This window comes from Botryllus schlosseri, chromosome 10, assembly GCF_051294905.1.
Source record: "Botryllus schlosseri isolate E-star chromosome 10, Bs_hap1, whole genome shotgun sequence".
NCBI classification, from domain to species: domain Eukaryota; kingdom Metazoa; phylum Chordata; class Ascidiacea; order Stolidobranchia; family Styelidae; genus Botryllus; species Botryllus schlosseri.
Window position 1 is genome coordinate 26,333,567 of NC_137245.1, and position 24,599 is coordinate 26,358,165.

A 24,599-nucleotide genomic window follows, 5' to 3' on the forward strand; every position below is an offset into this window, starting at 1 on the left:
GGCTACATGCGACTCCCAAAATGATTGACGGCAATAAACCGACGCATGTATTCCGAAAGCCTTCGATATAGATTTTCGTGTGCTTAAATGGCTGGCGCATAATGATCCTGTTCCTGCAATCAGACCCCTCCGACATAAATGCGACTAGCACAGGAAAATATCGCCCCCACCCGTTTAATAAGTGCTAATTTGATCTGATCAAAGGAGGTTTTGGTCAATCTTTACCGGAGGTTGCTAAATAACCGTGCTTCAACAAAGTAATTAATAAGACTGGAATCCACTTGCTCACATATAGGCTACACGCACCAATATTATTCATCAAATTCTTTCATTTATTCAAAAACATTTACGCTCCGCGTGACTAGGTACGAATTCACACTGATTGTTCATCACTTAATGTCAGCGATTTAGGCTTGTCCGTGAAACGATCGCCTAATACAAGCTATATAGTTGGAAACTGGAAGCTTCCATAGGGTAGGCTATGTGTGAGTGTGTGCGTCTAAGAATCGTATGGATAAAGGGTAGGCTATATAGTGATGAAATTGCCCGTGGCAGGATGTTCGGTTCAGCGAGGAGTTCCCACGGGGAAGCACCCCTATACTCATAAAAAATTTGCCCCCTTCTTCTCTCTTGAGTGATGACAGCTTTCTCCGCAAGTCATAAAGTAACAGCAATAAATGACACCCTATAGAAACTCTAAATCAACAGTGGTTCTCAACCTTTTTTGTCTTAGCGGACCCCATTTGGATCTTCACGTACCCCCCGCGGACCCCCAATTCTTATTTCAAATTTGCCTCTATTGTTTGTCATGCAACCTTCATCTGTCATGTGCAATTATTAACTGTAAGTTAGTGATAAAAACAGCAAAATGACCTTTCGTGAAAATAACATCACACTGTTTATGTAGAAATTGGGGAGACTTTTTATTATTTCAAAGCGAATCCTGTAGCTGCATTTCTTGAAATACGGGGCCATGTCTTGAAAATCCGCGTCGTCGATTTGATATGAACGAGTGCCTAAAATTCATTTCCACAAACATAGGTGGTGGTGAATGTAATATTGACGCGTAACGCTTCCGACGACACCTTTGGCTATGATGGCAACATACAGGAACCAATAGAACCTCCAGCCTAGTCATTTCTATCTAGCAGCTCATCGTGAAGTTATTCTGGAATAGCGGTCGTGTATATCATAGGAGAAAAGAGGCCTCACTCGGGGGTCGTTTCAGCATTCTTTATCTGTTCATTACGTCGCATGTCTCTGTGCATCGCATTGTGCATTTGCGTGTCATGGGCGGATAAAAATAAAACAACTTTTCCGACGCATGCCACCTCGTTTTGTCGTCTGTCCTTTGACATTATCTCCTTTTACTTTCATTCTGTGTGCAAACTGTGCATGCCTCCTTTTTACATCGCCTAGGCCAGGTGGGTGACTGATTTCGAAGACTATTCCAAGTCGTTTCGACACCTTCTTATCTTTAATTGTATCGCAGTCTTGTGGTGTGGTATATTGAAATGATGGCATTGTTAGCAATAAATTGAATTGAAATACTGACCATAGCCTTGATAATAGGGTTACCTTATCAGAAAAGAGGACTCTTTGCAAAAGTTCTGGAAGCTCTAGAACCGGCTAAAAAAACTGGTGAATTCGACAATTTTTCTACCAAAACTTCTGTGTTCACTAGAAAGAAAAAGGTCGTCATTTTTACTCCCGCACTGCCCTCTTTTCTACAATTCTGCTAACCGATTCTGCCTAGAAGTCGACTTTTTCGGGGCATCTTGGTACTTTTCTGAAAATGAGGACAAATTCCCCTAAAAGAGGACTTTCTACATATTTTTGAAAAAAGAGGACAAATCCTATGGTAGAGAGAGAGAGAGAGAGAGAGAATCTTTATTCGTATACATTACATATCAACATAACACTACAAAAATGTAACAGTGAAATGCAACATGCAAGGTAGACGGGAGGCTCGATATGACATAGTCTTCAGAGCCGAGCCACCCGGGACAGGAGCAATTTTCACAGTCGATAACTAATGAAAAAAAAAAGACTAACGAACGAAAGGAAAAATAAGACACAGTATCATGGACCAATTTGAAATACAACGCAAATACAATTTAGCGGTAGTTAGAGATAAGAGGATGAAAACGTTATTTTTTGAAAGCACAAGAGTCTAAATTGCGGAGATTAGGTGGCAGCTTATTCCAAACATTGACACCAATAAAACCTATGACCTATGGTAACCCTACTAACCTGCTGTTTGTTATGCATTTTGGTTGGATGAAAATAAAGACTCTCTCTTGCTCTCTCTCTCTCTCTCTCTCACACACACTCTATGTACTGACTGTGGTGTGGTGTGAGTCCTGTTGATATATATCTCAGTGGTCCTGAGTAGGTTTGTGATGATCTTAACGCGTTTGCCGAGCTTAACGTTTTAGATTTTCTTATAGCTCGAAAAGTTGCTTTATCTCGTTCAGTTTAGCCTTCACCGTCGAGCTCAGGCGTTATATTTATCATATTTTCGAACTCGTAAGCACGGAAAGCGAATATGGGTGATAGATACAACATATTCTCCCAAATGGAGCATCTCCAGTCCAAATACGTAGGAACCGGGCATTCTGACACTACGAAATGGGAGTGGTTGACCAACCAACATAGAGATAGTCTGGCATCATACATAGGTGAGTTTACAATATTAGGGGTTCGTTGTCGTTTCAAACGGAAGTGATGCATCGATCGGTTCTGTTGAGAATATATACTCTGTGAATATTTCACTTCACGACTTTGTCCAAGTTTATCTGAAAATAAAATTGTTCGCCTCATAGTTGTGTCTAATAAAAGCACACATGGCATTCAAAATACGGTGGGCCTTCTGTTACAGTACATAATATCTTAATTGCAGCTGCAGTAGTGCAGTAATTGGCACATATCACGCTCTAGTTATACCATCAGGTCAAGTTGTATTGTCCAGTATTTTTGTATCAAACCATTCAACAAATACTGCATGCTTCAGTATTGTGTAACATGTGTATATTGATTTCAAATTGCACTTTTTTATAACCCCACCAACGCGAATAACTGCCGAACAGTCCAGTAAACATGTTTGCTTTTTCTTCATTTACTTAGTCAGCAATTTCACTGCTCTGCTAAAGCTTTCTGTATCAAACTATTCGATAAGATGCTCTTGATTGTAACCAATTAAAAGCGACTAAGCCGACTATGAATCTTGCACAACCTTGTATGAGTTCATTGTCCATTGTCACCGCATGGATCGTCATTGTTTCACTATCATAAGTCATAATTATCCCTGATGAGTGTCAACTGAAAATATTCGGGTTTATTTCAAGATGAATGTAATATATATAGGCCTACTGTGTACTGTAGATCTACATTGAAGTTCTGTAGCCTACATCCAGAGTTCTTTGAAATAAAAATTATGTATTCTTGGAAGTATAAATACGAATCTAGTGCCTATTTTACAGGACATCCTGACTTGCTGAGCTATATCTCAATAGCCGAGAATGAAACTAAAGCACGGGTAAGATTCAATCTGTTGGAGAAGATGTTCCAGCCGTGCGGTCCTCCACCCGACCGACCGAATTTGGATTGAGTCTAATTCCGCACAATAACGGGACTGTTCAACGGAATATTATGCGGATGTCGCCTTGACTCGGGGCCAATTCTGTTCTGTATCGTGGATTCTAGTTTTGTGTCATTGAAACATCCATGCAGCTACGTCCACAGATGGCAATAAATTTTGTGATAAAAAAGAACTCGTCAGATCAATCAATCAGGCAACTTGACAACACAGCGGAACCAATGCAGACTTGGACAACTAGATTATTCTAGTTCTCAAATTAGGCTAATTAGAGGGAAATGTTGGCTATTTCATTCTTCATCTAGTTTGTGAATTTTCAATTCTAATGTAACTTGTGAACAATGTTCCCTCGAATTTTTGACGAGTCTGCGCACGATCACCAACTTACTGCGAAGACCCTTGGACAACAGTGCGTAACGACTGAAAAAAAAAGGTCATCACTTCGGATTTTTTGTGCGCAGAGACCGTTTCAGCACTGCGCATTTGCGCAGCTTAGATGGAACATTGCTTGTGATACATTTCAACGTTCTAATTTTAATTCTAACCTAATTGCTGGTTTTTTCCAAATATGCTACAGGAGAGCTGTACAGTGCAAAACGGACCAAGATTGCGAGAATGAACTCCATAAGTTTTCACGAATTCAGTAATTCTAATCTTAACTTCAAAAACCCATGTTGCTATAACTCTGATTCGAAAAATGCCAGCTATAATTCTAATTTGGAAAAGGTGAAAATTTTCTCCTGTTGCAATATTTACGAATATTGTACAAACATGTCATGTTGCAAAACAATCATTTTTATTTGCAATAAATCATGAGGTCATGAATGAAAACGCTAATCTTATAAATTAAAGTTACGGAACTAGGTATAATGATGTAACATTGAACATACTTACGTATCATATAGAACTGAAAAACGGCACCCGTTAGGTAACAACTCGACAGACAGAAATAGAAAATTCAAATTGCATATTCACTTAAGTACACTGATCAGACGGGTCTTTGCCAAAAGCGGTCATTCTGTCCCAATGTATACTCGCAAAGACAGTGAGACATATTTTGTTCGTATTGGATCATTGGCTAGGATTTTACAACCTTAACGACAGAACTGCGTCATCAGTAATGTGTAAAATTCGATTCTTTTCAATCAACAAAAATAGTTGATTCAATTATTTCAATGGGGGAAGCATATTTCAACACAATCACACAGCTGGGAAAATCAACAATTTTTGTCATATAGTTCAAACAAACGGGTTTTTAGCATCATCATATTCATCAGACGGCAGTTTATTACGATGACCATTACTGTTGTTATGACTTTCATTGGTAAAATTTCGCTGTCGGTTAAACCCATCATCTGGTTCCGAAAAGGGAATCGAATATGGGTCGAGAGTATCATACTTGCTCAATCCTGATTTAGAAGACGCGCCTTCCGTTAGTTCATCGATGAACTTGCGACTATGTCTTCGTTCTGTGTTGAATGGGTCCAGGCGAGGCTCATACCGCAGTCCAGCATTGCCGGTATTAACACGTTTTCGATTTGAAGAACTTGAACTTTCCAGCGGGTTGGAATCATCTAGGGTGGCTTTATTGCCTTCCACGGTACGGGTGACTTCAGCCATGAACTTGGAGCCATTAGATTTCATTGTTCTGAACGGATCATTGACGTCAATTTGCTTTGTATGTTTTTCTTTCGCTGACCCTTTTCCCGACTTATTTCGACTTCTCGCTCGTACCTTAACGAGGCTCTCAAAATCAGCATCGTTTCGCTGCGGACGCTTTGTGATCGGGTTATTCTCATATTGCTCGGAATCTCCCTTCAAAAATCGATGTTTTGATGCGTTTTTGTGTTGGAAATCTCGTTTAGAATTCGAACTACTTGCATCATCACGCTGCACCGCGATACCGCTTTGACTCGATTTATCAACTGCATAGTCCCAATCATGGTTGTAGTCTGGAGTTTCCGGGCTTGAAACAGAGTAGACTTGTCTTTGCCCAAACACAGGCAGAGACAGCCTACCACGAGACTGTCTCGAATGAAGCGGTTGCAATGAGACTTTTTTCAATTCTTCAACCCTGTCTGATGTAATTTCCTCATGCAGGTATTCAGATGTAGGCATACTTTTTGGAGACTCTTTTTCAACATCATTGCTTGCATCATCAGTCAACATTTGTTTTGAGTTGATGGGTTCATCGTCAACTTCCAGATCAATGTAAAAAGAATTTTTGCGCTCCTTACGAATTTTCAAACGTTCACACCTCGGGCAGTTAAGAAGGCACATGATACAGTCTTTATGAAAAACGGCTTTACAGTGAGAGCACATTGACGCTCCCATATCAAAAGCGAATAATATCTCACCGTGTCCACAAATTTCACAGTAAAATCCTTTCACCTGGCACCGAGTGCAGTCAAGTTTGATATGCTGCGCATATTCAGCGACTATTTTGGCTATCTCGTTAAGCAAAACACCTTCTTTCAATAAAACCAAGTCTTCCATCGAATACATTTTGGAGTTATCGACAAAATGCTGTCGGTGGCTGAGTTTCAGTAACATTTTTTGGTCCAACGCACTATTACACGTCACAAAATACTCTTTCATCAGCAATATATCTTCACGTAGTTTTCTTATGTCCCTCAACTCATCAACATAGTTGAATAAGCAAGGATTCAGTTCTTCTAGATTCAGTAACGGTTTTTGATAAAGGCGAGTTAAGATTTGAAAAGACTGTCTCGATACTTTCTGAAGGCTGTAGTCCCAGCCGTGCAGAACTCTAGCGGGAGATACGCTTTCATCATTCCAGTGACAATGCGGACAGAAGTAATGACCAGTGTAATCACACAGACGCGCCTCTTCCCGACCAACACCTTCAATCGATATTGGATTTTTGCACTCGATGCAATTGAACTGCTGCCAGGACAAACCCGTTTCTGGGGCAATATTCAGTATGTATGTTAAGTTTTTGATGTTATTCGCGACGCATTTTCGCCGGATCGAATTCAGGCATTTCCAATGACAGCTGAAGCCACATTCGCGACAACGATACCATGTTTGCAAAACTCCCCATATCAGCCCATTGCATGAATCACAATAATATTTCATACTTTTGCTTTTGCGCTTACGCAGCTTGTGACCAAAGACTTCTTTTGTCCTTGGCTCATATTCATCCGGCTTTTCTTTCAATTCTAAAAATTTCTTCCGAAGCTCAACAAGCTTTTTGACCAATTTCTTCTGCCTGTCCGAGTTTTCTTTCGCTGATTGTATCATTGACTTACAATTATCTATAGCCGCCTCCAATTCTTCCACCGTTGAGAGCCCGAAATGTCCCTCTGGATGGGAGAAATAATCCTCCGTCAGTCCCAGCTCTGCGAAACTTACTTCATCAGAGCCGTCACTGCCGATTGAGGTTATCTCGCTGGCCGTATCGAGAGTATCGTCGTTCATAGAAGAACGGTTGTCATCGTTAAATGGATTTATCCGAGGAGAATAGCGACCAGAAGAAGATGATTGCATCAGAAATTTCGCTATGGGTTACTTAATCGAAAATAATACGACTCATAAAATGTTTCAAAGCAAGGTACCAGGAAATGTCAAGTACGAGGCTGCGCTAAAACATTTTGTTAACTAAGAAGCATAGAGGTGGTACGACATCAAAACAAAGACTGACAGATTCGTTGATCCGAAACCGATTTTCTCTATGATCTCATGCTGTTGTTCGGCTTCGTGATTTACGCGAGTACTAACGCAATAATCATGATTCCTTTATTTACATAAACATGATATGGTTAGTAAATGAAGGAACAGTACTCTTATCATGCACTGTATGATTGGGGCTTTAGTTCTACTATGGTATGGAGTGATATAACATTATAACCATTCTGCGCCCGCTTCAAACAATTCTTTGGTGAAAATGGGATACTGCAAAGTATAGTGGAGAACGCATTTTTTAATATGCTCGCTGTACAATGTAGGCCTACACGGTATGTAATGTACCTGGTTGAAGTTCCGATGTCAGAACATTATATCCGATGATACAATCAATTCATGTTACTCTTACATTATGACTTGAAGGTCAGACATTTAATGTAATGTAATGTATTGTGCTAAATCATCAATCCAATACGATTTGTTGAGGTGGTATAGTATACTTCCACAGGATGTTGATAGTTGATGATCAATTTTTACTATGAATATGAACATAACAAATATAACAAAACTTTCACTAATTCTACAATTTTCCAAATAGCTCTGTGGCCCATGCACCTCAAATTGCTTCTGTGGCCCACCCTTTGAGAACCCATGGCCTATAGGCGTTGTAAAGAAGAGTCATGTACACTGAATGAAAAGTATTTAAATTATATATTTCTGCAACTAATATATTTTCCATGTAAACTTTATATAGCAGTTCCGCGTAGGCGTTTTCGCGCTTCTGTGAATAACTACTTTTTGGTCCATATATGTGTGAAACTCTGAACTTTAGTTCGCACTTTTTGCCTTCTCGAAATTGGAAGTCGATTTCACCGACTTATTGTTACTATAGTCACTATAGTATAGTGGTAACTAGAGTGAAACCACAGCGCCGTAGTCGGGTGGATACAATGATATATATACACCCAATGTATATATATCAATGGGTGGATATAATGGGGCTTATGAGCATGGAAGTATACCGACCATATATTTCCTGCAAAATATCTCAATATTAATTGTTACAAATGTGCTGGAAAATATAAGCCTTTTCAATCTTGTCATAATTGCTTTGCGGTCCGGATGCGGGCCGCTGGCCGTATGTTTGACACCCCTGCATCACCGAAGTGTGGCCTGTTCTACAGCCTTAGACGTTTCATGCCAGCCTGGATTGTCGAGCCGATACGGAGTAGGCTATACGGTATGTTGCGGATGCTATGATGTAACTTCGATTGGATTAAGGATTAATAGAGTCATAACAATCCAGGCTGGCATGAAACGTCCAAGGTTGTAGAACAGAACAGGCCACACTTCGGTGATGCAGGGGTGTCAAACATACGGCCGGCGGGCCGCATTCGGCCCGCGAAGCAATTATGACAAGATTGAAAAGTCTTATATTTTCCAGCACATTTGTAACAAATAGAGATATTTTGCAGGAAATGGTTCCACACTGTTACCGAGAATGGACAATTGGACATAGCCGAGAACGGACATTACCCTACCGAGAATGGCCAATGTCAAGAATCTAGCTTACTGGAACGGGCGTTGTCGAGAATAATTTCTTCCCGAGAATCGATACCGAATGTGGCCACGCCGTGATGCACACACACGACCTGTACATCTGCATAACATGCCTGCATTGCCTATGTTGCATTCTCAGTAATGTCCATTCTCGGTATTGACCGGACACCGCATTTTTGTGCTGTATTCAACTGTTAAAATCATGAAATCGAACTGGGTAGTACGCCCTATTAGAATCCATTTTATTTGCCTCCGGCATACACCAATACCTGCGATTTTAGTCCACTCACATTACAGCACCATAACGATAAGTGCCTGCTAAGCCGGTTGACCGGATTCGATTCCCATCGGAGGTTCATCTAGGCTCCTCTCCCCCCCCCCGCTGTCGCCGTTCTTACGGCGACAAAAAAAGCGGAAAAGATAGAGCACTCACAAAGAATGGAAACAACGAGTAGAAAGGACCGCGGCTTCAAAAAAGATCAACATCGCTGTGACATCGCCGAGGTGGATGTTAGACTTGTTAGAGTAAAGGATCGCTACTGATGCGCGTCGTTCGGCGTCCTCCTATCTGTTCATTATATCGCATTGTACATTGTGTGCAACTTGCTCAGATGAAAATTATAACCCAATGATTGTTGTTGTTGACAAGCTTAAAATTCCCACCAGTTTCTATACCCACGATATGTCCTCGAAACCATGGAGAATGTTCACATTGTTCAAACCATTCCACCTCGCACTATATTTTTCATTCGATGGTAGATGTTCATAAAATGGCAACCCTAAATCAAAATATATATCACCATTCAGGCATTCACCATGAGTAAATAATGAGGTGACCTATACCCTCAGATCCACTCTTGAGGTGGACAATATTCTAACAATCACACGTGTAAGCACAAGGGAGGAAAATAATTGATAATCGAGCACTGCTGGATTGCAATCAAATTACATCTGGTAGTTGCCGGCCATCAACAACTGCCCAATTGAATTTTCATCCAGCTCATTATAGTTCGATTCCATCAGAGTAGTGTCTGAAAACCCTTCATACCCAGCTTCTTCCATAGGGTTGCCACAACCTGAAGAGAATCGACAAAATGAATAAGATCTTTTCAACTTAAACTGAACTGAAATTGATTTTCCTCGGCACCAATTGTTGGAGGAAATTGGTTTCCAACCCCACACAAAAAATATTGAGAGGCCAGACGTAGAGTCCTCCAATACTATACCATGCATTGAACGCAATAAAAGGCATGAAAAGCCATCACTGCTGCCTGATTAACACATGGATGGAAACAAATAAATATGGTAAAGGTTTCAACTTACTTTCAGGTCATGTGTATGTGTGCATTCTGTGCAATCCCTGGAAGACGGCGTATAACTCGCTATGATTCAATGCAGCATGCAGTGAAGAGACATGATTTGCTGTTATGAGTGCGACGTGCGAGTAGGTTAAACACGAGTTGATAGGCGCTCTTAAACAAGACAAGGCAGCTAGGTATGATCAAAGATGAAAATTAACGTGAACAACAGTGCCTGCCAATGTGAATAAAGACTATTTAGCAAAAAAAAATAGGTCGAACATCTCTAAATTACTCGTGTTCGATTATTACTAATGAGTAGGGCTGGGCAAAATCGAGTACCTTAGTGATTCGATTCTGAATCACGTAATATGCTTCGAGTCGAGTCGAGTAATCGAGTATCACTCGTTATGACGTCATAAAAGAATGTAATACGTCAAAGTTCAAATATGTACCGTTTATGCCCAAACAACGAATATAATGCATTTTATCCATCTCATAAATGATATTTTGGTATTTTTTCGACCATACCGATTTCATTCCACTTGGTGACAATGTTGTGGAATAATCATGACTTCGGAAATGTGCTACGTACAGTAACCTTCGTAGCTACGTACCATATGTTTCGTATCGGGCATCCCTAAAAGACGGAGAAGCGGAGGCCGCGGAGACAGCGGAGGAAGCGGAGAACGGACCCTAAAACGCGGAAACAACGGAGGCGGCGGAGAGAGCCAAAAATGCCGATTCCTAAAAGACGGAGGAAGCAGAGAGCGGAGATTTCGGTCATTGACCTTTATAGACACGCGCATACGCAACTGTAAAACGTGTCGACGGCGGAATATATAAAATTTCGAGCTAAATGACAATTAAAACACAACATATGAAGCTGAGATCAGAATCTATGTAAGCGAATAGTCAGCCATTCGAGTTCGAGGGGTGACGAAGCGGACGGTTATAATATACTGAAAGCGGAGTTCGGGGCGTAGTGAAATATATTTCGAAACAGCAGAGAATAACGGAAAAGTCAGCCATACGAGTTTCAGGCCAATTTGGCGACTGATTGCCCAATGCCCATCGATGAGATTACATAGCGGACGGTTATAATATACTGAAAGCGGAGTTCGGGGCGTAACGAAATATATTTCGAAACAGCAGAGAATAACGGAGAAGTCAGCCATACGAGTTTCAGGCCAATTTGGCGACTGATTGCCCAATGCCCATCGATGAGATGACATAGCGGACGGTTACAATATACTGACAGCGGAGTTCGTGGCGTAGCGAAATATATTTCGAAACAGCAGAGAATAACGGAGAAGTCAGCCATACGAGTTTCAGGCCAATTTGGCGACTGATTGCCCAATGCCCATCGATGAGATGACATAGCGGACGGTTATAATATACTGAAAGCGGAGTTCGGGGCGTAACGAAATATATTTCGAAACAGCAGAGAATAACGGAGAAGTCAGCCATACGAGTTTCAGGCCAATTTGGCGACTGATTGCCCATAGCAGACGGTTATAATATACTGAAAGCGGAGTTCGGGGCGTAACGAAATATATTTCGAAACAGCAGAGAATAACGGAGAAGTCAGCCATACGATTTTCACGCCAGTTTGGTGACTGATTGCCCAATGCCCATCGATGAGATGACAGAGCGGACGGTTACAATATACTGAAAGCGGAGTTCGGGGCGTAGCGAAATATATTTCGAAACAGCAGAGAATAACGGAGAAGTCAGCCATACGATTTTCACGACAGTTTGGCGACTGATTGCCCATCGATGAGATGACATAGCGGACGGTTATAATATACTGAAAACGGAGTTCGGGGCGTAGCGAAATATATTTCGAAACAGCAGAGAATAACGGAGAAGTCAGCCATACGAGTTTCAGGCCAATTTGGCGACTGATTGCCCAATGCCCATCGATGTGATGACATAGCGGACGGTTACAATATACTGAAAGCGGAGTTCGAGGCGTAACGAAATATATTTCGAAACAGCAGAGAATAACGGAGAAGTCAGCCATACGAGTTTCAGGCCAATTTGGCGACTGATTGCCCAATGCCCATCGATGAGATGACATAGCGGACGGTTATAATATACTGAAAGCGCAGTTCGGGGCGTAACGAAATATATTTCGAAACAGCAGAGAATAACGGAGAAGTCAGCCATACGAGTTTCAGGCCAATTTGGCGACTGATTGCCCAATGCCCATCGATGAGATGACATAGCGGACGGTTATAATATACTGAAAGCGCAGTTCGGGGCGTAACGAAATATATTTCGAAACAGCAGAGAATAACGGAGAAGTCAGCCATACGAGTTTCAGGCCAATTTGGCGACTGATTGCCCAATGCCCATCGATGAGATGACATAGCGGATGGTTACAATATACTGAAAACGGAGTTCGGGGCGTAGCGAAATATATTTCGAAACAGCAGAGAATAACGGAGAAGTCAGCCATACGAGTTTCAGGCCAATTTGGCGACTGATTGCCCAATGCCCATCGATGTGATGACATAGCGGATGGTTACAATATACTGAAAGCGGAGTTCGAGGCGTAACGAAATATATTTCGAAACAGCAGAGAATAACGGAGAAGTCAGCCATACGATTTTTTGCTGTATTTCTTTACGCCCCGAACTCCGCTTTCAGTATATTTTAACCGTCCGCTATGTCATCTCATCGATGGGCATTGGGCAATCAGTCGCCAAATTGGCCTGAAACTCGTATGGCTGACTTCTCCGTTATTCTCTGCTGTTTCGAAATATATTTCGTTACGCCCCGAACTCCGCTTTCAGTATATTATAACCGTCCGCTATGTCATCTCATCGATGGGCATTGGGCAATCAGTCGCCAAATTGGCCTGAAACTCGTATGGCTGACTTCTCCGTTATTCTCTGCTGTTTCGAAATATATTTCGTTACGCCCCGAACTGCGCTTTCAGTATATTATAACCGTCCGCTATGTCATCTCATCGATGGGCATTGGGCAATCAGTCGCCAAATTGGCCTGAAACTCGTATGGCTGACTTCTCCGTTATTCTCTGCTGTTTCGAAATATATTTCGCTACGCCACGAACTCCGCTGTCAGTATATTGTAACCGTCCGCTATGTCATCTCATCGATGGGCATTGGGCAATCAGTCGCCAAATTGGCCTGAAACTCGTATGGCTGACTTCTCCGTTATTCTCTGCTGTTTCGAAATATATTTCGTTACGCCCCGAACTGCGCTTTCAGTATATTATAACCGTCCGCTATGTCATCTCATCGATGGGCATTGGGCAATCAGTCGCCAAATTGGCCTGAAACTCGTATGGCTGACTTTTCCGTTATTCTCTGCTGTTTCGAAATATATTTCACTACGCCCCGAACTCCGCTTTCAGTATATTATAACCGTCCGCTTCGTCACCCCTCGAACTCGAATGGCTGACTATTCGCTTACATAGATTCTGATCTCAGCTTCATATGTTGTGTTTTAATTGTCATTTAGCTCGAAATTTTATATATTCCGCCGTCGACACGTTTTAGAGTTGCGTATGCGCGTGTCTATAAAGGTCAATGACCGAAAGCTCCGCTCTGCGCTTCCTCCGTCTTTTAGGAATCGGCATTTTTGGCTCTCTCCGCCGCCTCCGTTGTTTCCGCGTTTTAGGGTCCGTTCTCCGCTTCCTCCGCTGTCTCCGCTGCCTCCGCTTCTCCGTCTTTTAGGGATGCCCTTTCGTATCCTACGATACCGCCAATCTAGGTTTCAAGGTTTCAGCAGTGAAAATTAGTATCGAAACTGTAATTCTCGTTGATAAATTAACTTTCAGTGGCGAGAAGCGTATAATTTCAGTACTCGAAAAAATCGTATTTTACTACTCGACTCGAATCATTAAAATTAATACTCGATTCAGATTCGAGTACTCGAATCATTATGCCCAGCCCTACTAATGAGCACGAGTAACGCATATTGTAACGCAAATTTGTTTCCAATGCCACACCTTGTAAGAAGCATCGGACGTAGTATTGCGAGTTCATCTACCAATCATTGAACGCAATTACTGATAATAAACATCTAGTATTGCTGCCTGAATAACAATTGGATGATATCGACGCCTTTGGTATCGCTACGGTCACTATTTAGATCTACAAAATCACAGCAACAACTTACCCGATAGTGTTCACTTCAAATTATCTTAATCATCATCATCATGATGTTAGATTTCACAAAAGATGTGAACCGATGCCCCATAACACCAGCGTCGAGAATGAATTCTTCATCGCAGTATCGCGCAACCGCGCCATTCAATGCAGCCGCGACGACGACTGAAATTACAATGAACGGCGAAGAATATTTTTTCTTATCCACGTGCTCAGTTCCATGCGTTTCAATCGCCTTACGACGATTCCACATATGTATTCTTCACCGGTAGGTGGGGCTATATATTCACGACACTCCGGTGTTTATAATAGCTCACTGCCAGGTGCATGTAATAATGTAGCTGTATTCTATAGTTCAACGACATACGCAGTTGAGTGAACTATGGTTCAATTCCGAATGTAGTTATGTCGGACATCACATGCTTTGATTTTTCCACTCATATCTGGTTTTTCGAGCACCACCTGTTTTATTTTTCGGAAATCTGTTTTTACACGCCATTCTCTTTCCCTTTATTCCAAGTCCTTTCCACAATTTCCTGTTTTCATTGCTTCGCAGCCTTGTGATGTTTCAAAATGATTATATAATTAAGAAACCAATGCTGATATTACCACTCACTTCCTTTCGCCTATCGCGATCACCTTGTCATGCTGTTTTTATAACTTGTGTTGCAACTATGAATCTTCACTAAACATGTAGTGTTCAGTTGATGTTTGGTATTTATTTTATGGCGAAGCGTTAATTACACGATCTTGGCTTTTTTGTTAGATTTTTGCGTGCAGTCGTAGAGGCCCTAGACTAGATACACCAGCATCGACTAATATATTTCAGTCCTACCACCAATGTTCCCTCTAATTATTGACGAGTCTGCGCACGATCACCAAGTTACTGCGCAGACCCTTGGACAACACTGCGTAACGACTAAAAAAAAGGTCATCACTTCGGATTTTTTGTGCGCAACGGAGATTTTCTGTGCGCAGAGACCGTTTCAGCACTGCGCATTTGCGCAGCTTAGAGGGAACATTGCCTACCACCAGTTTTCTGCATTCACTGCGAAGATTTGGACTCGCGCGACACTTCATGAGGTCACTGACGATTCAATTCTTCGGTGTTTCTAGATCGCCGGACATGATCTACTCCACGGAAGCTCGAGCATAAACATTCTACGCGTGCCTACTTCTATTCGCTTGACTGTAATATAGTGCAGAGTAATGCCCATCCCTCGTAAGTATTTAGCCCGTAAGGCGAAGAACCCGCTAACCCTACAACAGTACCCCAAGAATTCCATTCAACAGACATTTTAAAATGAGAAATATATAACATCAAAGTACTCGAAAAAAAATCTTCAATAAATAAGTAATCGACATCGTGTGCAGAGCATTGTAACGGATAAAACACATAAAATTATATAATGAATACCCGACGGCAGCTCAACAAGCTGTTTCGATCCAAAGTTTGAAAGAGTCAGAAGTAAAACCAACAAGCTCATGAAAAGGTACTGCACTGTCATTGCCGGGAGGGTTACAGCGGGTTAATTGGATGAACAGCACAGCGGGTTGACTGGATGAACAGCCAGAAGGTGGGTGATGGATGGATGTGGTGCGAAATAGATTCAATCAGAAATCAGCATCGAGGGTGAAAACATTATCTTCAGCGTTAGACATCACTCCTGCTTTCTGGTATTCGCCGACACGCTTCTCGAAGAAGTTGGTCTTTCCCTCGAGCGAAATAAGTTCCATAAAGTCGAAAGGGTTCTCTGACAAATACGCCTGGAAGGCACCAAGAATTAACAATAGCACATTCCTATTAGCAAATGTGCAGCAATGAATTCGTTGACAAACCTTGGGACAGCCCAACGCGACAAGCAGACGGTCGGCCACAAACTCAATGTACTGCTTCATCAGCGTGTTGTTCATGCCAATCAGTGCAACGGGAAGTGCTTCAGTCAAGAATTTCTGCAATATGAACTAGTAAGAAACTCTGGTACAGAGATTCAATATAGTATTGAATATAGTTATATTGAAATATTCCCGAGTATTTCAGGCTGACGCTCGTCAGCAACACGTAGATTTCAAAAGCAAATTATATATCAGCGATATATGTTCGACACGATTGTTGATATTCAATTCTTTACTAGTAGATGTAGATCAGAAGTGATTTGTTGTGGCCTGTGATCTGATTCGAGATTTCAGAAGAACGCAAGGTAAAGCATTTTGAAATGCTGAAACTGCTTTGTTTTAAAACATTGTTGTTCAAAGAGATGCTATTCGCCTGTGGCCAACATCACTATTCCTCTCGGAGTCAAGGAGATGGCAACAGCGTTCCGTCGGGGGGGGGGGGAAATGCGGCTGATATTCAATGGCAAATTGGGCACAGTTCCTTGACGCAATGCGGACCAGACACTGCCAAGATCGAGACGCTTGGAAAACAGCTCAGTGCTTCCGCAAAAGATCAAACTCCAGGAGATAACTGCACAGCTCATAGTTCACAATCAAACCAAATTATACAATTGTAGTATATATTCATATTGAAATGAACCCGAATATTATCGGCTGACACTCGTCAGGGGCAATCGTCAGCAACTAGTATAGAATTCAGAAGAACATCGTACATCAACAATCGTCGCACAAAATATGACGTCACCAGCATGAAATGTCGAATACGAGAGCGTTCAACGTACTATTTTTAGATCCGCCAAGATTGATGCGGAACAATCGAAGGCCATAAATTCTGCAATTGGCAAACACTCGTTGGATAATCCCGCCTGTACGAGTCAACAAAGAGTTCGTGTATTATCAAAAAATAGTGCATTGGACGCTCTCGTATTCGACATTTCATGCTGGTTCTACGGTTGTTGGTATGCGATGTTCTTTTGAATTCTCTACTAGTTGCTGACAATTACCCCTGACGAGTGTCAGTCGAAAATATTCGGGTTTCTTTCAACATAATATACTATTCAATTGTATAATTTAATTTTGTTGCGAACTATGAGCTGCACAGTTATCTCCTGGAGCTTGATCTTGTGCGGAAGCACTGAGCGTGGTTGCTTTACTGTGTGGCGTATTTTGTCTCAATACATTCTTGCGTCCCGCAAGCCGTTTTAGTTGGCAACCCCTGCTGTAGATTATCCCTGCCGAGTGTAATTCTGGTTCATTTCAATATGAATATTATCTAACCTATGATAAATTGGTAATTTACTAAGAATGAACGATTCTACAAACCTGCTCAATCCTGACTGCATCTTTAACAATATGGATGACCCGCTCTTGGCTTGGTTTCTGGACCAAATGCTTGAACATCAAGCACGCAAAATCACAGTGGAGACCCTGAAATAACACCATGTTGACACTAAAGCCGAGTAGTTGTCAAGGCTAACGACTAACCTCGTCCCGGCTAATGAGTTCGTTGGAAAAAGTCAGGCCCGGCATCAATCCGCGTTTCTTCAACCAGAAGATGGCGGCAAAGGATCCGCTAAAGAAGATGCCTTCCACAGACGCAAACGCGATCACCCGTTCCGCGTAGGTCGAGTTGCTGTCATTAATCCAACGCAACGCCCACTCTGCTTTCTCACGGACACACGGCATGGTCTCAATTGCGTTGAAGAGGAAATTCCTGAATTAATATAACCAGTGTTAAGAGACTGTTAGAGATACATAACTTCAATATACAATACAATCACGTATTCATACTAGGAGAGACTTCAGAAGAACTTTGCATATCAAAAATTGACTGTTGATATACAATGTCATTTCCAATTCTCTACTAGTCGCTGACCAAATTACCACTCACTAACACCAGCCAATGAGTTCATTTCAATACGAATATTTATTTTTCGTTCGTACAATTTGAAGAGTAGTCCAGTAAGACAGCTTCAAATCTTCATATTTGCTTATTAAAAGGTCATTTCTGAAAACAGTGACCTATACATACATCTTGACAAATGACGACAAACAACCATCCGTTTGATCACCACTTTGTATTATTTCAATGAATATACTATTCAACCAACGTTAACACACAAACATTCACATGCATGCACGATGGTTTACCTTTCTTCTGGGTCTTTGATGTAAGTGTTAATGAGGAGAGAGTACATTTCGGAATGGATGTTTTCAATTGCAATCTGGAAGCCATAGAAGAACCTCGCCTCGGTAACTTGCACTTCCTGGGCGAACCTCTCTACCTGCAACAGATTAGAGCCAATAGGGAATGAAACAGAAGATATCGTCAGTATCTGAAACATACCAGATTCTCGTTGACGATTCCGTCAGAGGCAGCAAAGAACGCCAAAACGTGTGAAATGAATTTTCTCTCGTCTGGCTTCAAAGTCTCCCAGTGAATCGTATCTTTTGTGAGATCAACCTGCGTTTGGAGGGATATTGTGAGCAACGAACATTTTTTTAACTGGATTTCATAATGATGAAGAACCAAGACATCCGTCTAGGATTGACGCAAATGAATAAATTCCTAATTAGTCAGCGCTGTTAGTTTTACTCGTCACTTTCAGAGTACCACGTTTACGTCACTTCCAGAGTACCATACCAAACAATGAATATTTTGACCGCCCCCGATTAGAAGCAGCCGTACAGAGTTAGCTACTTCGAGAAGAGTTATAAAATGGGACGTACAAAAAGCACTCTAGTACGAACGGTCCTTTTCTACTTCATTATTTTTAAGGATGCCGAGTAGGTTTAGTCTACCTGCACAAGCGGCAATGATTCAAGAACATCACCACTTCCACTTGAGCAGACAATTAAGACATTACTTTTACTTGAAGTAGTCAGCTTTGCTACTCTAGGAGTACCTTTCTAGCAGAGGATGGGCACTGGGCAGTAACGAAGTACCTCTATATCTATTAGAGTGCTCGTGTAGATGTTGCCGACTTGCACTAGTCAATTTCACAAACTCGTTATGAATTTAAACATCTCTACTATAGTTTCCAAGGGCTAAACTACCTATTTATTACAAAATCGCTACTTCTGCCAATTGAAATTCATGCCGGTACTTGTACTTCTACTGGAGTAACAATAATGACCAATCTAACAATTTTGCCTGCGTGGTCCAAACATTCTCACCTCTTCCACGGTCCAGAAAGAAGCCTCGGCTTTCTTGTACATCCTCCAAATGTCATTGTACTGGATCGGGAAAATGACAAAACGATTTGGATTCTCTCTCAAGAGCGGTTCCTTTTCAATGTCAAACTGAAATGTACAAAGACATTCAATGCAACTGATAGTAACATCACCAAGAAAAAGGGTATTAAAACTAGGAGGCGTACGATGCTTTGTCAATTCTTAGTAGCAATTCTCTTAGTCATTTCTTAGTTCTTCACAACGGTTTGTGGACACAAACGCGCAAATCGTACCGACTCACAGTAAATATTCGTTATAATCTTGTATTGTGTGAAAATGTTTTAATGGTATTGTTCTTGTACCGCTATTGTTAATACAGTTTATTATGTGCACCAGTATTTCAAGCAATGTATTAGACGCGAGTTCTTGAGGCAAGGGTGTGTCCAGGAGCGGAGCGAAACAGTGACACTGGACATCAACTCTACAAGTTCAATCGTAACGTAAAATTGAAGGGCTGAGTGGGTGGAAAACATGACCCTACCAGTGAAATTAAACAAATGAATGTAACAACTGGTTGGTGTTCATGGGGAACACGTCGTAGCATGACGTGTACAATGTGCATCGAACTCCCCATTATCTTTTCGTGACTCGTACATAAGTGCTTGTTCAATATTTTATTTGCTCGATATGCTTTCTTTATAAGTACGAAACAAGTTCAAAAGGACAATTCTCAGATGATGTAATCCACATCATAATCATTAATCAACCAACCTTCCGCGAGGCAAATCTATATTTCGAAGGCCTGACATACGATAATTGCCCTTCCCTCTGCTGCTGCTGTTCCGAGTTCAGCTTATCATTATCAATACCAGAACAACCGCTTTCGTTGTTTTTAGAAAGCTCTTTACCATCCTGGCTCATCACCGCTTGCAAACGAAACCCATATCTCGCTAACGTAACGGCAAATCGCCAAAATCGGCACCCGCAGTTACATAAACACAGCGTAGCAATGTTCCCAGCGAACCGTAAATAAACAACAGGAAACATCCGATGTCATACATCTTTTGCTGCCTGCTACCACATAAATGCAACTGCTTTACCTTATAATATTATCGCCATACATTTAGCATGAACAACAGATAAGATTACAAGTGACAGGTTCAAATCGGTTTCAACGAGCGCACCGTCGCACGAGAGCGGAAAATCACAGCTGATCTTCGCTTGAGCGCACCCGGAGGAATTGCGTAATGGTGGCGCGAATATCAAATTACGACTGCGCTGATTTCCCGCGAAATCAACTATCCTCGCTCGAGCACAAAGATAACGCCAAGCCCTTGTTGGCATCTGAGGTGCCGTAACCGCATAATTCCAATACCATTGGCGTATTTTCAAAGGTGGCTGTCCTCATACTTGTTATATACAACCCTCTTGACTCTGCATGTAGGTTCAACCATTGTATATTTGGATTCTGATGTAGATTTAACTATCCATATCCATTACAAAATTTGAATAGTCTTTTATGCAGTATCCACTGTACTATGCTATATTCACTGCCATATCTTCTAAAAGTACACAATATAGTATCAATTGCTCCTGACAGCTGCAGTAGACTTGATAGTAACAACTTTGCTGCAGCTGTATTTGGAAATTTTTCAAACTGTATGTATAAGCATTAGGATATATACCTGCTCTGCTAATACTCCAATTTGTATCACAACTGCTGTGAACTTGATTCAATACAACTTGTTGGCATCATGTAAACTTTGAAGCACATGCTTCGGTTTTTATGAGGATATATATATCCTCTCTACCAGAATAACTTGTGGTGCAGCATTCAGAACAGCTAACATTTGTCGATGAACACACTCATCACAGCAACCTATTCAGCAAATATGCGATGTGAAGTGTGAACATCAGCATACGTCAATTATGTAGCAACCTGTTCCACTTACCTAAAAGACAACTATCAATGATCAAGCTTTTGAATGAGAATCATTGCAACTTATAAGATTTGAGGTTTCTAACAGGGCCACTGTTCTTGCCTGATGTGATCTAAACTGCTTCTGAACTTACACAAAAGCATGTCACCTGATATTCTGAGCAGAAATGGTAAATATAATGATGTAACAATAGAGTTACCATATTTTGGGAACTTGAAAGGAGGACACTTTTTACCAACTACAAAAGTTCGATTGCCGAACTAGAAAACTGCTGATTGAAGTTCTGTGCCTCCAAGAAGCTCTTCAAATAACTATTGTGTGTGAAATATGTATGCAGTTAACTTGATAAGTTGCTTGTGACCTGCGTTTCAACCTTGTAGCTTACAAGAGGCTAGGTCATCCAAGTGAGGCAGTCAAGTAATGAAAAAATTCAGTGATAAAGCCTCACCCACGCACCACGAGCATGTTCTGTTGATATCTACTGGACTATAAATCACAAAATAATGATTAATATCTGGGAAATCATGCTGCATCCATGTAGACTGCTGTTGGCGCAACTGCCACCTTGTGCACCGAATATTACACCCAGTGTGGTAGTACCAGGCGCATCCAAAATGTGATCATCAAAATAATCAGTTTTAAATTGTACCCCATTCAACTAAAAAACCATTAGTCGTCTGCTTAAAAAGCTGCATCCCTACAGGTTAGTCCATTGCGTCCCAGCGCTACAGATCGCACAAAAGGCACAACACACGATCCAGAATAAAATATTTTGCTGACAAACGAACACGGAATTCGAAAATATATATGGAACCATCTGTATGGTACAATAATGAAATTGAAAATGGTAATGACTTTCAGAAGGAGACTCGTGCGACGCCAAGGCAATGGGAAAAGCAATATTCAGGTAGGAAGGTATCTGCTTTACTGTGCTCTATAATACGACAAACTAATTTCTATCATGAATTTCAAGTTTTGCATACCAACCACAAGTCAAACGTTTGCTATCAATGATTTTATGGTATTGTAATTGTTCAATCACTTGTATAGTATCATCCAGACATGTATGTTCATTTGCACGTGAAGATTTGAGGGTTGGTATTATCATTTTTTATAGAAATTGATACATCAATTGCATGCCTACACCAAATAATTAGAGTATGTGAAATTCTTACCACTGGTTTAGCTTTTTCTGGTTTGGAATTCTGTAAAATGAATGCAAGTTAACAACACATCTATCTAACAAAACAACACATCTATCCAACAAAAATATGCTAACTAGTATGATGCGACCAAGTTTAATATCTTGCCTTCGATCCTTTAGATACAACAGCAGTGGATTGATTTGTAACTTCACCAAGCACGCGGCGTGCAACATCTTTTCCCTGTTTCTGAGTTTCCATGACTTTCATCTGCGAAACAAGGATTAAGAAAAACAATCAAGATAATTCCATTCATACTACTTGGAATTATAGTGTTGGGGGTAGGGGTTAGGTTTGGGCCAAATAACATTAGGGTTGAGGTTGAGGGTAGGCCCATTAGGGGTTTGGTAAATTTAGGGTCAGGTAAATTTTGGTTTAGTTCGGCCTTTTAGGATATTATAAGGTTAAGTTGAAGTAGCCTAACGTGGAGTTGGGGTTTGTGCGAGGTTCAAAGTTAGCAGTTAGTAATTAGGTTGGGTCCAGTTGGGGTATCGTAGGATTAGGGAGTAAGGGTAAGGAATGCTCCTACAATATCCTAACCCTAATCCAATTATTAATCTAAATTAAACTTACACAAGTTCATGGGGAACTGTGCTTGGTGATGGTCATGTTGTTATGGATAAGAAAGTAGACTAGACCCTAAAAATTATGTCTTTTTATAGTATATTGTAGAAATTCATATCAATTGGTAACATTTTATATTCAATAACATATCATTGCCAATTTGCCACACGCCTCAACGGCAAAAGCGCAGTTCCCACAAATTTCATGTGAAGAAACAAAGATATTTTCTACCGTGCAAAAGCAATACAATTTATCGAGGCAGGTTGAATCTCAAGGGGCTTATACACTATTTCAGTTTTGTTCATCTTGACACTTTCATCATTTCAATGCATCACAACATTGCAATACCATGAAAAGTCAAAGAGTTGTAACGACATAGACTAATGACCAGTTTTTCGATCAAACACCCAACCAGGCACCAGGCGGGCTGACACTAATATAAGAACATGTCAATATGACACACAGTGAACTAAGAGAGTGATGAAATATCGAATTTAAGGGCAAATGCAAAAAATGGGTGTGTCAATATAATGTTATATTCCTTACTCAAGGAGCAGACTTATGTGTTTGGGACAGCTACCAGTGTTATGCAGCTAATGATTAAGCTTTCACAGGTATAAAATCAATCTGAGCTGTTTTATACACAAGTACATCACAGGCGGCCCCACAAAACAAAATGTTACCTGTTTCTGCATATTTTCGTCACTAAAATTCATATTCTTCAAGGACTGGCCGACTTTGGCAACCACGGGTGCGTTCTCGATTCCTTTGCTCGGCATGATGCTCAAATAAGATTAGCTAAAGATAGAATGTCGAAGAACTAAATGTAACTGATGCGGTGACAGCGACAGGCTTCAATTAAATGAGATTCGCGGAATAGAAAATCTATTTAACTAGAGGGAGGAATCAATGTTCGCGCCCAATCATGACGCGAATGCCTTTTTTCTGTCATGAAAAGCGAGGGAAATTCGAAGTAGCTGGCGGGAGCTGTTTACAACGATCAGCTGGAAATTGAAATTCCCGCGGCTCGCATCAACCCTTATCGGTTTACGTCCAAAATGGCGCGAAATGTAATATTTCATCATAACTATTATTTTATATTTCATCCACTTCAATTCAAAGTTGGATTCATCATGTATATTTAATTGTTTATATTTTAGATAGTATGTAAAATTGATCGTAAAATGTGAGTGACTTACTGACTGTGCTCTCGAGGCCGCGGTAGGCTTGAAAACAATACCAATCTCTCTGGCGCAGCCTTAACCACTGCAGTTTATATTTTCGAATATTATATCCGATAATAATAAGACATTAGCTATTTCGTAGCAGGTTTTTTCACCCAACTTTTCTCCATAAGTTTCCAAGTTTTAGCCAATAGCCTAAAATTCGCCAAATGAATGCAATTTCATTGGCTATCGTTGGTCGGTAAGCCTCAGCCGCCATCTGTTTTGTTTTATACTCGCAGTCTAGCGAGTGACGCAATATTTCAACTACGTGGTAGACTAGCCTAATTAATGTAGAAGGACCTTTTATATTATTTGGAGTAGCCTACAGCCATAGCCTGTCTATGGCACGGATGT

At 41.0% G+C, this 24,599-nt stretch overlaps 3 protein-coding genes and 1 long non-coding RNA gene across 5 annotated transcripts; 1 reads left to right on the forward strand and 3 right to left on the reverse strand.

Annotated features, from left to right (window-relative positions):
• Positions 1-2,414: 2,414 nt before the first annotated feature.
• Positions 2,415-3,773, forward strand: LOC145448444 (splicing factor 3B subunit 5-like). Its single transcript, XM_080326827.1, has 2 exons — positions 2,415-2,681; positions 3,483-3,773. The coding sequence occupies exons 1-2, from the start codon at positions 2,549-2,551 to the stop codon at positions 3,608-3,610; spliced, it is 261 nt and encodes an 86-aa protein (XP_080182953.1). The 5' UTR covers positions 2,415-2,548; the 3' UTR covers positions 3,611-3,773.
• Positions 3,774-4,372: 599 nt separating this feature from the next.
• Positions 4,373-7,241, reverse strand: LOC145448442 (differentially expressed in FDCP 8 homolog A-like). The gene has a single exon (XM_080326826.1). The coding sequence runs from the start codon at positions 7,106-7,108 to the stop codon at positions 4,838-4,840; it is 2,271 nt and encodes a 756-aa protein (XP_080182952.1). The 5' UTR covers positions 7,109-7,241; the 3' UTR covers positions 4,373-4,837.
• A 2,286-nt stretch (positions 7,242-9,527) lies between these two features.
• LOC145448898 (uncharacterized) lies at positions 9,528-10,727 on the reverse strand. Its single transcript, XR_013918064.1, has 2 exons — positions 10,127-10,727; positions 9,528-9,879 (listed from the first exon to the last, which is right to left on the reverse strand). It is a non-coding gene; the product is annotated as an uncharacterized LOC145448898 (long non-coding RNA).
• Positions 10,728-15,539: 4,812 nt separating this feature from the next.
• LOC145448895 (ribonucleoside-diphosphate reductase subunit M2 B-like) lies at positions 15,540-23,903 on the reverse strand. Of its 2 annotated transcripts, XM_080327341.1 has the most exons (10): positions 23,703-23,903; positions 22,564-22,665; positions 22,429-22,458; positions 19,317-19,442; positions 18,487-18,603; positions 18,291-18,424; positions 17,625-17,853; positions 17,463-17,567; positions 16,083-16,196; positions 15,540-16,010 (listed from the first exon to the last, which is right to left on the reverse strand). In XM_080327341.1, the coding sequence occupies exons 1-10, from the start codon at positions 23,796-23,798 to the stop codon at positions 15,858-15,860; spliced, it is 1,206 nt and encodes a 401-aa protein (XP_080183467.1). In that variant the 5' UTR covers positions 23,799-23,903; the 3' UTR covers positions 15,540-15,857. The 2 variants fall into 2 exon arrangements, with proteins under 2 accessions (XP_080183467.1, XP_080183466.1); XM_080327340.1 differs by lacking the exons at positions 22,429-22,458; positions 22,564-22,665; positions 23,703-23,903 and adding an exon at positions 20,085-20,459.
• Positions 23,904-24,599: the final 696 nt, after the last annotated feature.

Coding starts and splice junctions, on each gene's coding strand:
- LOC145448444 (XM_080326827.1), top strand. CDS start 2,549: ATGGGTGATAGATACAACATATTCTCCCAAATGGAGCATCTCCAGTCC. Junction 2,682..3,482: donor TAGTCTGGCATCATACATAG/GTGAGTTTACAA, acceptor CCTATTTTACAG/GACATCCTGACTTGCTGAGC.
- LOC145448442 (XM_080326826.1), bottom strand. CDS start 7,108: ATGCAATCATCTTCTTCTGGTCGCTATTCTCCTCGGATAAATCCATTT.
- LOC145448895 (XM_080327340.1), bottom strand. CDS start 20,360: ATGTTTCCTGTTGTTTATTTACGGTTCGCTGGGAACATTGCTACGCTG. Junction 17,854..18,290: donor ATCAAAGACCCAGAAGAAAG/GTAAACCATCGT, acceptor ATATTAATTCAG/GAATTTCCTCTTCAACGCAA. Junction 16,011..16,082: donor TCGCGTTGGGCTGTCCCAAG/GTTTGTCAACGA, acceptor GGTGCCTTCCAG/GCGTATTTGTCAGAGAACCC.